This window comes from Rhinolophus hipposideros (genome assembly GCF_964194185.1).
Source record: "Rhinolophus hipposideros genome assembly, chromosome: 11".
Taxonomy (NCBI): domain Eukaryota; kingdom Metazoa; phylum Chordata; class Mammalia; order Chiroptera; family Rhinolophidae; genus Rhinolophus; species Rhinolophus hipposideros.
Window position 1 is genome coordinate 77254764 of NC_138057.1, and position 12021 is coordinate 77266784.

General features: G+C 50.9%; 1 protein-coding gene across 7 annotated transcripts in view; it reads left to right on the top strand.

Moving 5' to 3' along the window:
* ODF2 (outer dense fiber of sperm tails 2) overlaps nucleotides 1–12021 on the top strand; it is a gene marked incomplete at its 5' end in the record, with an annotated part of 29135 nt that overhangs the window by 8303 nt on the left and 8811 nt on the right. For all 7 annotated transcript variants that reach the window (XM_081066341.1, XM_081066342.1, XM_081066344.1 and 4 more), the window contains 10 exons: nucleotides 153–323; nucleotides 1259–1419; nucleotides 2101–2230; nucleotides 2790–2921; nucleotides 6363–6434; nucleotides 7544–7615; nucleotides 7737–7853; nucleotides 8469–8654; nucleotides 9154–9263; nucleotides 10994–11129. In XM_081066341.1, the coding sequence (XP_080922467.1) occupies nucleotides 153–323; nucleotides 1259–1419; nucleotides 2101–2230; nucleotides 2790–2921; nucleotides 6363–6434; nucleotides 7544–7615; nucleotides 7737–7853; nucleotides 8469–8654; nucleotides 9154–9263; nucleotides 10994–11129 (1287 nt within the window). The remainder of the gene's footprint in view (nucleotides 1–152; nucleotides 324–1258; nucleotides 1420–2100; nucleotides 2231–2789; nucleotides 2922–6362; nucleotides 6435–7543; nucleotides 7616–7736; nucleotides 7854–8468; nucleotides 8655–9153; nucleotides 9264–10993; nucleotides 11130–12021) is intronic.

The following is a 12021-nucleotide window of genomic DNA, read 5'->3' on the forward strand; positions in this document are numbered from 1 at the left end:
GGAATTACTACTTTTGTGCCATATTCTTCCTCCCCGGGACCCTGTGGTTGGCCTGTTAGCCATGTTAGCTCTTTCCCTGGACAAGCACGTGTGGTGGAAGTGGTTGCGGTTTTACCTTACAAGTTTGTCTGTTCTCCGTCCTCTCCCGTCAGAATCCACCTCATTGCCTGGAGATCACGCCACCATCTTCAGAAAAGCTAGTCTCAGTGATGCGGTTAAGTGACCTCTCCACAGAAGATGATGACTCGGGTCACTGTAAGATGAACCATTATGATAAGAAGATTGACAGTCTTATGAACGCAGTCGGTTGTCTCAAATCTGAGGTGAGGGAGGTGGGGCGGCTGGGAGAGCTAGTTCCCCGAGGACACGTGGGTTCCTGGTGGACAGTCCCATCCGGCTGCCTCTCTGTAGGCCTCCCATCCTTCTCAGCAGGTTGCCTAGGGCTTCGGATGCCCCTGGACAGATCGCTGGGTGACCTGGGATCCTTCTCCATTGAGCACGGAGCCCAGGCCTGGCCCTGATCTTGCCTGATGCTCTGTGTGGATGGCCTGTGTTCATTTTTTTTATAACCCAGTGATATTATAAATGAACCCAGTGATATTATTGTCCCCATTGAAGATGAAATGACTAGGACACTGGGGCCTCCTGCTTTCCATTTTACACAAAAGTTAAAAAAACAAAAAAGCAACAAAGAAGTAAAGGAAGTTTGTCCTCAGTTTCTGGGCTGTGTCTTGGGGTGGCACATGGCAATGGGATTGGAACAACCCAGAAGACAACGGTCCCCAACCTGGAAGTTGGTAGAGCTGGCATGAAGCCCAGGTCTTGACTCCTAAAGTGACCTGTATCTTTAATTCTCCTCCCTGCACTCGGGGCTCCCGGGCCTTCCTGGAGAATCTGGGGCTGGCTGCCTGGCAACAGTCCCTTCTTCCTCGATGGCCCGCAGCACTGGGGCCTTTTTGTGACATCTCTTCCTGTGGTGTGCCAGCTGAACCACAGTTTGTACCCTGGTTCTGTCCCTAACCAGCAAGCTGCTCGGGCTCTCTGTACTCGGTTTCCTCAGCAATGAGGAAATGAGGAGAAGAATAACATCTGCCCAGAGGCTTGGGGACAGTCAGTAACTAAGACTGCATCCAGAGCACCTCTGTGCCCATGCAGCTCGCACTCGGGGTGCCTTTCACTCGGTCTGAAGCACGGGGCCTAGCTCTGAGGCAGAGGGGGAAGCCGCACCTCAGTGACCCCTGCCTGCTGCCCTGCACAGGTCAAGATGCAGAAGGGGGAGCGCCAGATGGCCAAACGGTTCCTGGAGGAGCGGAAGGAGGAGCTGGAGGAGGTGGCCCACGAGCTGGCTGAGACCGAGCATGAGAACACAGTCCTGAGGCACAATATCGAGCGCATCAAGGAGGAGAAGGACTTTACCATGTAAGGCGGCCCTGCCCCGGGTCGGTCTCTCCTGTTTACCCGAGTTGCAGTGTGAGAGCAGAGGAACCCCCCACAGACTGTAGTGAGGGGAGGCAGTCAGGGAAGCCTTTCTGGAAGAAGCGATATTTCAGGGGAGTCCTGCAGGATGGTTAGGAGTTGGAGTTGGGCAGGTGGTTGCTGGGAACCATCTTGTATGGGGGCTCCAAGATGGGAAGAGTTTGCAGCTGAGACATGGGAAGCAGGCCAGAGTGAGGAGAGCAGGGGCCTGCTCTCAGGAGCCACTTTGAGGAGTTTGCATTGAGGGCAGTTGGGAGCCATGGAAGGGTTTTCAAAGCAGGGAATTGTGTGAGCAGACTCTACTCCATTGTGGAGAGTGGATGGGAAGGCTCAACAGCAGATCTGTGGATGGTGGTTAGGAGGCCATGGCAGTGGCCAGTGGAAGAGGTGACGCCAGTGGCTGAGAGACAAGCAGGGCTCTAGGTGGTATAATGTCCCCTGGGGCGGAAACCCTGCTCTGATGCCCAGGTGTCTTTCCAGAAGCCAGAGGGCCAGCCCTTCTCCCCTCCCCCACTGTTTCCTGCCCAGGAGATGAGCCTCACAGGGCATTGTGAGGTGAGCCTCAGAGCTCCGGGCTGGCAGGGCCTGAGAGGGCTCACAGAGCCCTGTTCTCTCTGGCCCCAGGCTTCAGAAGAAACACCTCCAGCAGGAGAAGGAGTGCCTCATGTCCAAGCTGGTGGAGGCGGAAATGGATGGGGCTGCTGCTGCCAAGCAAGTTATGGCCTTGAAGGACACCATCGGAAAGCTGAAGACGGTGAGTGGCAGGCAGACCCTCCCAGCACTCCCCCCCCCCCCCCCCGGGGGCTTGACGCAGTCATCAGGCTGACTTTATGACATGTCCGGGCTGGGGGAGGGTGCTTGTAACTCCTCAGCCCCCACCCCCAACTCTCACTTCCCAGACCTGACCCTCAAGGCTGACTGATGGCCAGGGCCTCTGAAGAGACCTCATCATGGGTCTCCTGGGATCACAGTGAGCTAAGGCATGGGTTTTGATTCCTGCAAGTATAGTATCAGCCACCAGGTATTGTCATTCTGCGCTTCCTCCAGGAAGCCTGCTCTAACTGCACTCACCCACACGGAGCTCTCCAGCCCCTTTCCCCACTTGTTGCTCTCAGCAGGCTCAGTGCCTGCCCATCCTTTCAGGTCCAGCACCTCTCGGAAGCCTGCCCTCACCACTCTGGCCCTGCACACAGCCCAGCTCTTCTTGCCTGGGCTTGCTGGCACCAGCACCTCTTATGGCCCCTGTGTGGCCTGCCCTTGCCGGCTCCTCCCTTCTCCCCCTGTACCTCATAAGACTGCTTGCTGTCTTCCAGGAGAAACAAATGACCTGCACGGACATCAACACCCTGACGAGGCAGAAGGAGCTTCTCCTGCAGAAGTTGAGCACATTTGAGGAGACCAACCGCACCCTCCGAGACCTACTGAGGGAACAGCACTGCAAAGAGGTGAGCTCCTGGCCCCGCCCCACCGAGGGCCTGTGGACTCAGCTCCAACCCTCCAGTACTGCGAGCCCATCCTCTCTGAGCCTCAGTCTCTTCTATAAAAAGAAAATACTGTTGGTGCCTGACCTGAGAGGGCCGGAGAAAGACTTGATGAAATCATTCACCTGGGCACCTGATAGACAGGGCTGTCTCAAATGTGGAAGCTGGACCTGGTGGTACAGAAAGGACCTTGGAAGTCAGGAGAAGGGCAGTGGGGAGTCGGAGGGGCTCAGCCCATGCCAGGGCTCGTGCAGCAAAGCAGGGAGAGTATCAGATCTGAGCTTTGGTGGACTAGAAGAAAGGCTAATGGCTGACAGACACACATTGTATGGAATCACTTTGTTTTCTTAAGTGATGGTCTCTGAGATACAGTTTAGATGATAAAGATGACCTGGGACTTTAAGGAAACTGATCAGGCTGGGAGGTCCATGGGAGGAGCTGGGCTCATGGAGGTTCATGAGCCCACCCAGTTGAACTCTATGGTTGTAACTTCCTTCTTATAAAACCCTGTGGTTTGAACTTTCTGTCTCCCTGCCTTCTGTACCCTCCATCTTGGCACACAGCCAGAACGTGCACATGTCTAGCCCGGTCCGCACGTTCTGATGTTGTTGGAGCTCTTTTTCCTTTTCCCGAATAAATCCTTGTGGTGATAGACTACCTGGTCAATCTTATTGTCCTGTTGACGTATATTAGCAAATGATCCTGAAAAGATGGACAGTATAAGCAGCTGTCTTCCTGTTTGGTTCAAACCAAAGGGATACCAAGAGTCTCAAAATGCCCGGCTGATGAATGATGACATTTTTCTTAGTTTCTGTTTTGTTTCCAACATTGTCAACTTCTCTGTTTTTATTTTTAAACATTAACATTTAAAATAAGTGATATAATGTGGAATACATCACTGTCCAGCTTTCCAAGCAAAACCTTGTCCACACAGTTAAATCCTCTTGTGATGACCTCATCTCCCTCCCCTCAGAGGGGACCTTCCTCTCAAATCTGATCGTTTCATTGCTTACGTATACGTCCCTGAATAACATCTGGTGTTGTTGAGCTTGTCTTCAAACTTGCCCTAAATGGGATTGTACCACACGTGTTCTTCTGAGTTTGCTTTTTTCACTCAATATTTTTATGAGGTTCATCCATTTTTGTCCTTGATGCCTAAGGTAATTAATTTTCACAGTTGTATCCCATTTTATGACAATTTATGTATCCATTCTTCTGTTGATTGTTGAGACCTAATTTCAGTTGTCTGCTATGACAAGCAGTATGTTGAGCACTCATGTACACTTTCCTTGTGGGCTTGAGAGTTTCTAGAATGTATTTCTATGAATTTTACTAGTTATAGTGAAATTATTCTCTTACAGTTGTTAACATCTGTTTCATTTCCAGCTCGGTATTCTCAGGCGGGTGATTTTTACCTCTCTGGGCCTCAGTTTTCCCACTTGTAAAACCGGGAAATTAGGGCTTGCGTGGATAAGGACTTTGCAGGCTGTCGAGCACGTGATAGGTGATAGGTGTTCGTTGGATGGTGCAGTTCTGCTGCTGTCTGTCCTGAGACGGGGGCCTTCGGACAACCTCTTCCTACCCAGATTTTTCCTTTTCTGACTTCTTAGCTCCTACCATCCTGGAAGTCTGGACTCTCCCATTAGAGATGAGGGGTCAGCTAATTAGAATTCCTACCCACAGGTGTTCCCTGTTCAGTCCAGGCTCTCATCTCTTCCTGACCATGTGGCACTCGGGGCTACACCCCCGTCTCGGTGTTTACTGTCCATGTGGTGGTGGGGGGCTGCTCTGGCTCTTGGCTTAGGGCCCAGGTCTGCCACTTCCGGCTGTGTGATCTCCCAGCCTCGATTTCCTCATCTGTAATGTGGGGGTGGTGACAATTAGTGCATTGCTCCTTAGAATGGGAGATTTGGGGCAGTCATGTGTTAGTTTGGGGAGTGTCCCCCTGAGGGTTCGGGGGGCATGGTGGACAGTGAGAGCAGCTTCAAGCTCTGGGTCCCTGGCCTAGGCTGTCATCCATGTCCTGTGCCTCTTGTTGCTGGAAAAACCACAATGCTGGCTTCTTTCAGTTCCTAGGTCCCCAGGAAACTTCGGGACCAGAGATCCCTTTTCTTTTGGCTGGTGTAGGGGACTTGTGGGACAAGAGGGAAAGAGGGGGGAGAGCCTCCTCCTAGGGACACTCTGTTCAGGTGCCCAGGAAGAAGAATAAGACAGTCACAAAACACATCCCAGTGGGAAAATGGGCAAGTGTGTGAGCCGTTCGGGGAAGAGGAAACTCAAATGGCTAAGAAACTTATGAATAATTCGGGAATGCAGATTAAAACAGCAGGAGGCGTGCTGGCAAAGACTGGCAACAGGCGGAGGTTGGCTCCTGCCCGGTGCTGTCATGTCCTTGTGGCAATGGGAATCCGTGTAGGGCTTTTGCAGGGCACAACAGCTCCCACAGATCACACACCTGCCAGCCCAGCGCCCCTCCTCTTGGTATGCACCCTAAAGAAACACTGTGTGTGTGCCCAGTGATGTCCATTGCTGCAGTTTGTAGCTGCAAAACCTGGGGCCAGCCTTATTGCCCAGAAGTAATGGGGAGATGTTAAAAATGCAATAACATGTTAGAGACAGAAAGCAGATTAGTGGTGGCTGGGGGAGGGGCAACTGGGGACTGACTGTTTACTGGGTACAGGGTTTCCACTGGGGATGATGAAAATGTTCCAGAACTGGTATAAGTGATGATTGCACAATATTGTGAATGTACTGTAAATACGTATATGGCGCGGAATTTTGCACTTAAAAATGGTTAAGGGTGGTGAACACACCAGGGGATTTATAGATGATGTAATACAGAATTGTACACCTGAAATCTACGTAATTTTACTAACAATTGTCACCCCAATAAATTTTTAAAAAACGGTTAAAATGGCAAAGTTTATGTTAAACAAATATTTTACCACAGTTTAAAAAAATTAATAATGTAGTGTATCAGAAACTATTGAATTGTACATTTTAAATGGGTGACTTGTGTCTGGATTTATATCTCAACAAAGCCATTTAAAAAAAAATCAAGTTGTAGCACAAAAATACAGTATGATATCATTTTGGTAAAATTAGACATTAATCCCTTCCCACCCCCTGCTCCCCAAAACATACTATTTCTTTACGGGTCACTATATATAAATGCATAGAGAAAGGATGGACAGGACACTCATCAAACTACTAGTAGCAGTAGGATGGGGATGAGGGGGACTTGAGCTTCATCGGTGTTCACTAAATATTTTATCATGAGAATGTAATGTATTTAGTACTTCTATAATTAGAAGTGGAATTTTGGAAAAGGAAAAGAATCGATAGGATGTAGTCACCGGGGTTCATTGCTTCATGACTTGGCTTTCCCTTTGCCTTCCCTTCAAGGATTCTGACAGGCTGATGGAGCAACAAGGAGCATTACTAAAACGGCTGGCGGAAGCGGACTCCGAGAAAGCGGTACATAAAGCCCCTCCCTGTCCCCGCCTGCTCATGTGGGTTACTGGCAACAGAGCTGGAGCCCCGCCCTGACATTCCTTTGGGTCTTAGTTTCATGATCTGTAAAATGGGCTGATGTCCCCTGTCCTACCCGATCCACTGGGCTTGTCTAGTTGATCACCTGAACCACCAAGCTGGTCACCAACCTGAGGGATGGTGGTGATGGTGATGGACTTAACAAATCATCAGAATCTGTCACCTGACTTTCCTTATTTGTGTTATGGATCAAAAGCTGTGAAAAGGTACAGACTTTCTGACTCAACAATTCCAATTCTCTCCCAAGGCAGCGTGTTCCAAAGTCTATTCCACGGAACCCTAAGTTCCTCAAGATGTTAATGGGTGCAAGAAACAAAGGGGGTGGCTGATCCATGGCCAAATACATTTGGGAAACTACTGGCGGGCATGAACAAAAAGTTCAACAGGTTTCTTAAGTCTCAAGATCTTTTGGAGTCTTGGATATATTAGTGCTTATTGTGAGTCAGAGAGGGAGAGAGAGAAAGAGGAGATGGAGGCCACGTTTTCCAAGGCTTGGCCCTTGGCCCTCAGTGCCTCCTTAAACATTGCTGCGAGAGACTCAGCAGGAATCATGATGTTGCCTAAACCTGCATTCCCAGCTCCAGAGGCTTTTGCAAATTCTGATACATTCGTCAATTGAAACATTAAGCTGCTGTTTCAGAAGATGCAGAAGATTTAATCACATTAGGGCAAATGTGGGAGTGTAAGTTTTGGAACAAAATGACTTACGACTTCTTAATATATGTTAACAGTGTATCTCGATCTCTGGGTTGGGGGTGTTGTGGGGGTTCTTTAGCGGTTTTGTGTATGTGTGTGTTCCAGTTAATAAAGTAACAATTAACGTTACTTTATTTTAAATTACAAAATAAAATACATGTTTATTGTCTTAAATATTTAAGAGATGTTAGCTCCTTCCCACCAGGGTCTGTAACCTGGGCCAGTGTATTTGGGACCTTGGGCCCTGGCGGCCAGGCCCCCCAGGAGTTTCTCTCCTCTCTGGGCTGGGCCTCCTTGCCCTCCCCATGGAGCTCACGATGGTGTGTGTTCCCCTTCAGCGCCTGGTGTTACTGCTCCAAGAGAAGGACAAGGAGTTGGAAGAGCTCCTCCAGGAAATACAATGTGAGAAGGTACCATCCCTGACACTTGTTCCTTCTTACTGGCCAGCAGAGCTTAGTGGGTAGGGGATGCTCTGGAATTGGAGACGTGGGCTCAAATCCTAGCCCTTTCACTTTCTCCGTCTCTCCAAAGGCTCAAGCAAAGACGGCATCCGAGCTCTCTAAGTCCATGGAGTCCATGCGAGGGCATTTGCAGGCACAGCTTCGGTGCAAAGAGGCCGAGAACAGTCGCCTGTGCATGCAGATCAAGGTACCTGCTGGCCCCCCAGGTGGGGAAGATGGGGGCAGTGGCCTGGCAGTTTAAGGGCGGTGGCCTGGCCAAGGCTATCATATTCAGGAAGGCTTTGCCCCAAAGGATTACAGGGTAGCTGCTGCCAAAGAACTTGTGCTCCAGAGAGACTCTGGGACAGTGGCCAGAGCAGTGGACCTGGAGGTCTTCGGTGCCCTTCCCCGCAGTGACTGGGTTGTCACTGCCTGAGCCAGTCACTTCATCCCTTAGCCCTCAGTTCTGTTAACTATCCACAGGAGAGGGTGGTCTCGGATGCTGCTTGCATGTGTAAGCCTGGGACCTTCTGAGGTCACAGCTCTGTTGAGTGACTGAGGGATATGTGACCACTATGCTGGGAGTTCAGGGAAGGATTGCAGAAGACTTCTAACATTGAGACCTGGTGGGTTCAGTGATCCACAGAGGTGCTGCACACAGTCGATGACCCGTTCTCTCCCTCTCCCCCATTTCCTCTTTTTACTGGGCCTCTTTTCTCCCTCTCTCCCCTTGACTTTCTCCCTTGCCTCCCCCCTGCCTTTCTTGTCTCTCCTGCCTCTTACTCACCCCTCTCTCCCTCACCCCTGACCCCTCCCCTCTCAGAACCTGGAGCGCAGTGGGAACCAGCACAAGGCGGAAGTGGAGGCCATCATGGAGCAGCTGAAGGAACTGAAGCAAAAGGGAGACCGAGACAAAGAGTCCTTGAAGAAGGCTATCCGAGCCCAGAAGGAACGAGCTGAGAAGAGCGAGGAGTATGCTGAGCAGCTGCACGTGCAACTTGCTGACAAGGTAACAGGCCTTCCCTGAGGAGGGCTGCTTGAAGTGGGGGGGGAGGGTTGGATAGGTGAGTAGTGCGTGGGTGGCTGAATGCAGGTAGGAAAGCTGGGTAGAGGTGGCCGGGTGGGTGGATTCAGGGAAGATGGCAGTGGAGCAGGTGAATGGGCTGGTGGGATGGCTGGCTGGGTGGAGGGGGGGTAGTGGGGAGGGATTAAATGGATGAAAGGGTGCTAATCGGGTTGGGTGGCTGACTGGAGATGATTGGAGGGTATGTAGGACCATTTAACCACATCAATATTGTGGGTGGGAATGATAGTTAAGGAAGGAGTTGCAAACAGGGTGCATGTGATTGCTGGCATTCTAGAATCCACCGCTGGCCTCCCACTGTCTCTCGGTGCTCTCTAGAGAGGGATTGCAGGAGTGAAGTTTAAGTTCCCAGGTGAGGAACTGAGGCTACCTCGGCCTCAGCACTGACAGCAGACTGACAGGCCCTGTTGTCTCGTGTTCCCAGGATCTTTATGTTGCTGAAGCTTTATCCACTCTGGAATCGTGGAGGAGCCGCTACAACCAAGTGGTGAAAGACAAGGGGGACCTGGAGCTGGAAATTATTGTCCTGAACGAGTACGTCAGTGTTAGGAGAGGGAGCATGGGCGGACGGAGGGAAGTGGGTGTGCAGGGGCAAGGAGGCTGGCGACCTGAGGCAGGTCTCATCACTCACATGGCTGCCATTCGGTCTCCTTCATCAGGGCTGGCACTGGACTGAGATGTGGACAGCCCTGACATGGGCTTTCTGGTTGGACCCGGAATCCTGGCTCCTGCCCCAGTCCTGGGGTCCTACCCCATCAGCAAGCACTGTGGAGGGAGGGGCCAGGCTCCCCTGGTCACAGAGGCCAGGCCTGACTCCAGCTCCTGGGCCAGCTCTGGGTCCTAATCTGCGCAGCACAGGAAATGGGCCCAGGCACAGTGGGGGATGGCCGGCTGGTAATCTCTGTGTCTCTCTGCTGTTTTGCCAAGCAGTCAGTAGGTCAGAGGTTTGGCCTGCACAGTACAAAAGTGTACTCTATAGTGACTTATTCAAGTGTTCTCAGCGCCAGCTATATTCACTTGTTCATTTGTTTAAAAATATTTATTGAGCATCTATTATATATGAGGCTACTTGCTGGCCTTCAGGATTGCAGCAGTAAAACAACAAATGCGTTCTCTGCCCTCATGGAGGTAGGCCTGTGCTCCAGCAGAGGAGATGGGGCTACAGCAACCTGGGCTCCCTGGGCGAAGCATGGGTCACAGCAGACTAGCTTAGTCTCCGGTCAGGAAAAGCTTCCCTGAGGAGGTGTCTTTTGCTGTATTCAGCTCAATTTAGTAAACATATCCTGAGACCCTGCTATGTGCAGGGCCCTATGCCAGGTGTTAGCCTCAGAAAGTTCTCCATCTAATGGGACAAAACAGATAATTAAGGTGGAAGCATATATGGACACGGGAGAGGTACCCTGAGGAGGGAAGTCTGAGCTGGGTTTTTAAGGTGAGGAGGAGTTTGCCAGGTCAAACAACAGATGTGTTGGCTTGGGCCTCGTCAGTGATGAGTAAATATTTGCTGATTGCACCATCGTTGACCCACACTGAGAGCATACACTATGGAAAGGTTCTGCGTTGGGTCTGTAAGCATCTATGACCCCAGTTTCTTTGAGCCCCTGGGCTGTGATCTTGGATTATAGCCCTGGTAAGTGACGGAGGGGAAGGAGGAGGGTGTAAGGGCAGGTGGGCAGCCAGCTGCGGAGTTGACTGCGTTCCCTTCATCCCATATACATTTATTGCAATTCCTGCCTGAGATAGGTGGGTGTTCACACACGTGAACAAGCCAATCATGGCATCTGCCCTCACCTGGGAGACACAGAACCCCAGTGTGCTACGTGCCAGAGGGAGAGGGACTCCTGGGGTATCCTTGACCACCCAGCCTGGAGTTCTGCCCTAACTTCAAGACCTGACCTGCTGAGAGATTCAGGGGGTGCTGTGGGGCATGGGGAAGGGGTCGTGTCTCTGGTCCTTGTCGTTAGGTAGTGTCTTGGTCTCCTGGGAGGCTCAGAACAGAGAAGTATTTTGGAGGGGTGGTATGGGAGACAAATCTTAAAGTCGGTTACAAGAGGTGAGATACATGGGGATATCACAAGTGGCAGTGCCGGGGCCAGGACAATGCAGCTGCTTCTCAGAGTGGAGATTAGGAAGCAGGCAGGGTGCCGCGACGTGGGAAGTGGCCTGGGTAGGAACACTTGACCCTCCGCCACACAAAGACCCGGTTCCTCAAAACCTGTGTGTAATTCATTCCCCTTGTCTGCTTTCATTTTGTGACCTTCCAGCCGAGTGACAGATCTTGTAAACCAGCAACAGACCTTGGAGGAGAAGATGCGGGAAGACCGGGACAGCCTGGTGGAGAGACTACACCGGCAGACTGCTGAGTATTCTGCTTTCAAGCTAGAGAACGAGAGGCTGAAGGTCTGTAGTGAGAGCCGGGGCCAAGGCAGTTGGGACAGCGGAGCTGCTGATGGCTGGGCATTCCTGGTTGAGCCCCTGAAATGACCATGAGGGTTTTCAGAGGGCTGGGAGGGGGCAGCATGATTGAGGAGGGTCTTGGACTCAGCAAGGCCCAGATTCAAGTCCTGGCTCTGCCTCTTACTGGCTGCTTTCTGACCTGGGTGAGAAATCTCATCCTTTGTTGCTGCAGTTTCCTTATGGGAGGTCTTTGTGAGAATGTGGGGATGCATGTGAAATGCCTAACATGACACACTCAGCCCAGGCACGTGCAAGAGACATGACTTTGAGGTTAACATTGACTCTCCTAGGGGACTGCTGGGCCGCTTCATGTGCGTTAGTTCTCATTTTAATCTCCCAGTAATGTGCTTATTATCTCTACTTTATAGAAAAAGGAAACAGGCTTAGGGAAAGGTCACGTTTCTTGCCAAGATTTTGCCCTTGGATGTTGGCATTGGGCTTTGAACTTGAGTCTGACTCTGGAGCTCTAGCTCTTAACAGCTTGCTATACACCCTCCTGAGTCCTGGGGCGAGGGGTACCTGAACAGAGGTTGACATTTCAGAGCCAGGTTCGATTTTGTTTTTTGTTGTGTGTTTCTTTTTTGTATTTTTTTGTATTTTTTTAAAGATTTTATTGGGGAAGGGGAACAGGACTTTTTTTTATTGGGGAACAGTGTGTACTTTCAGAACTTTTTTTTTTCCAAGTCAAATTGTTGTCCTTTCAATCTTAGTTGTAGAGGGTGCCATTCAGCTTCAAGTTGTTGTCCTTTTCAGTCTTAGTTGTGGAGGGCGCAGCTCAGTTCCAGGTCCAGTTGCCAGTTGCAGGGGGCGCAGCCCACCATCCCTTGAGGGCGAC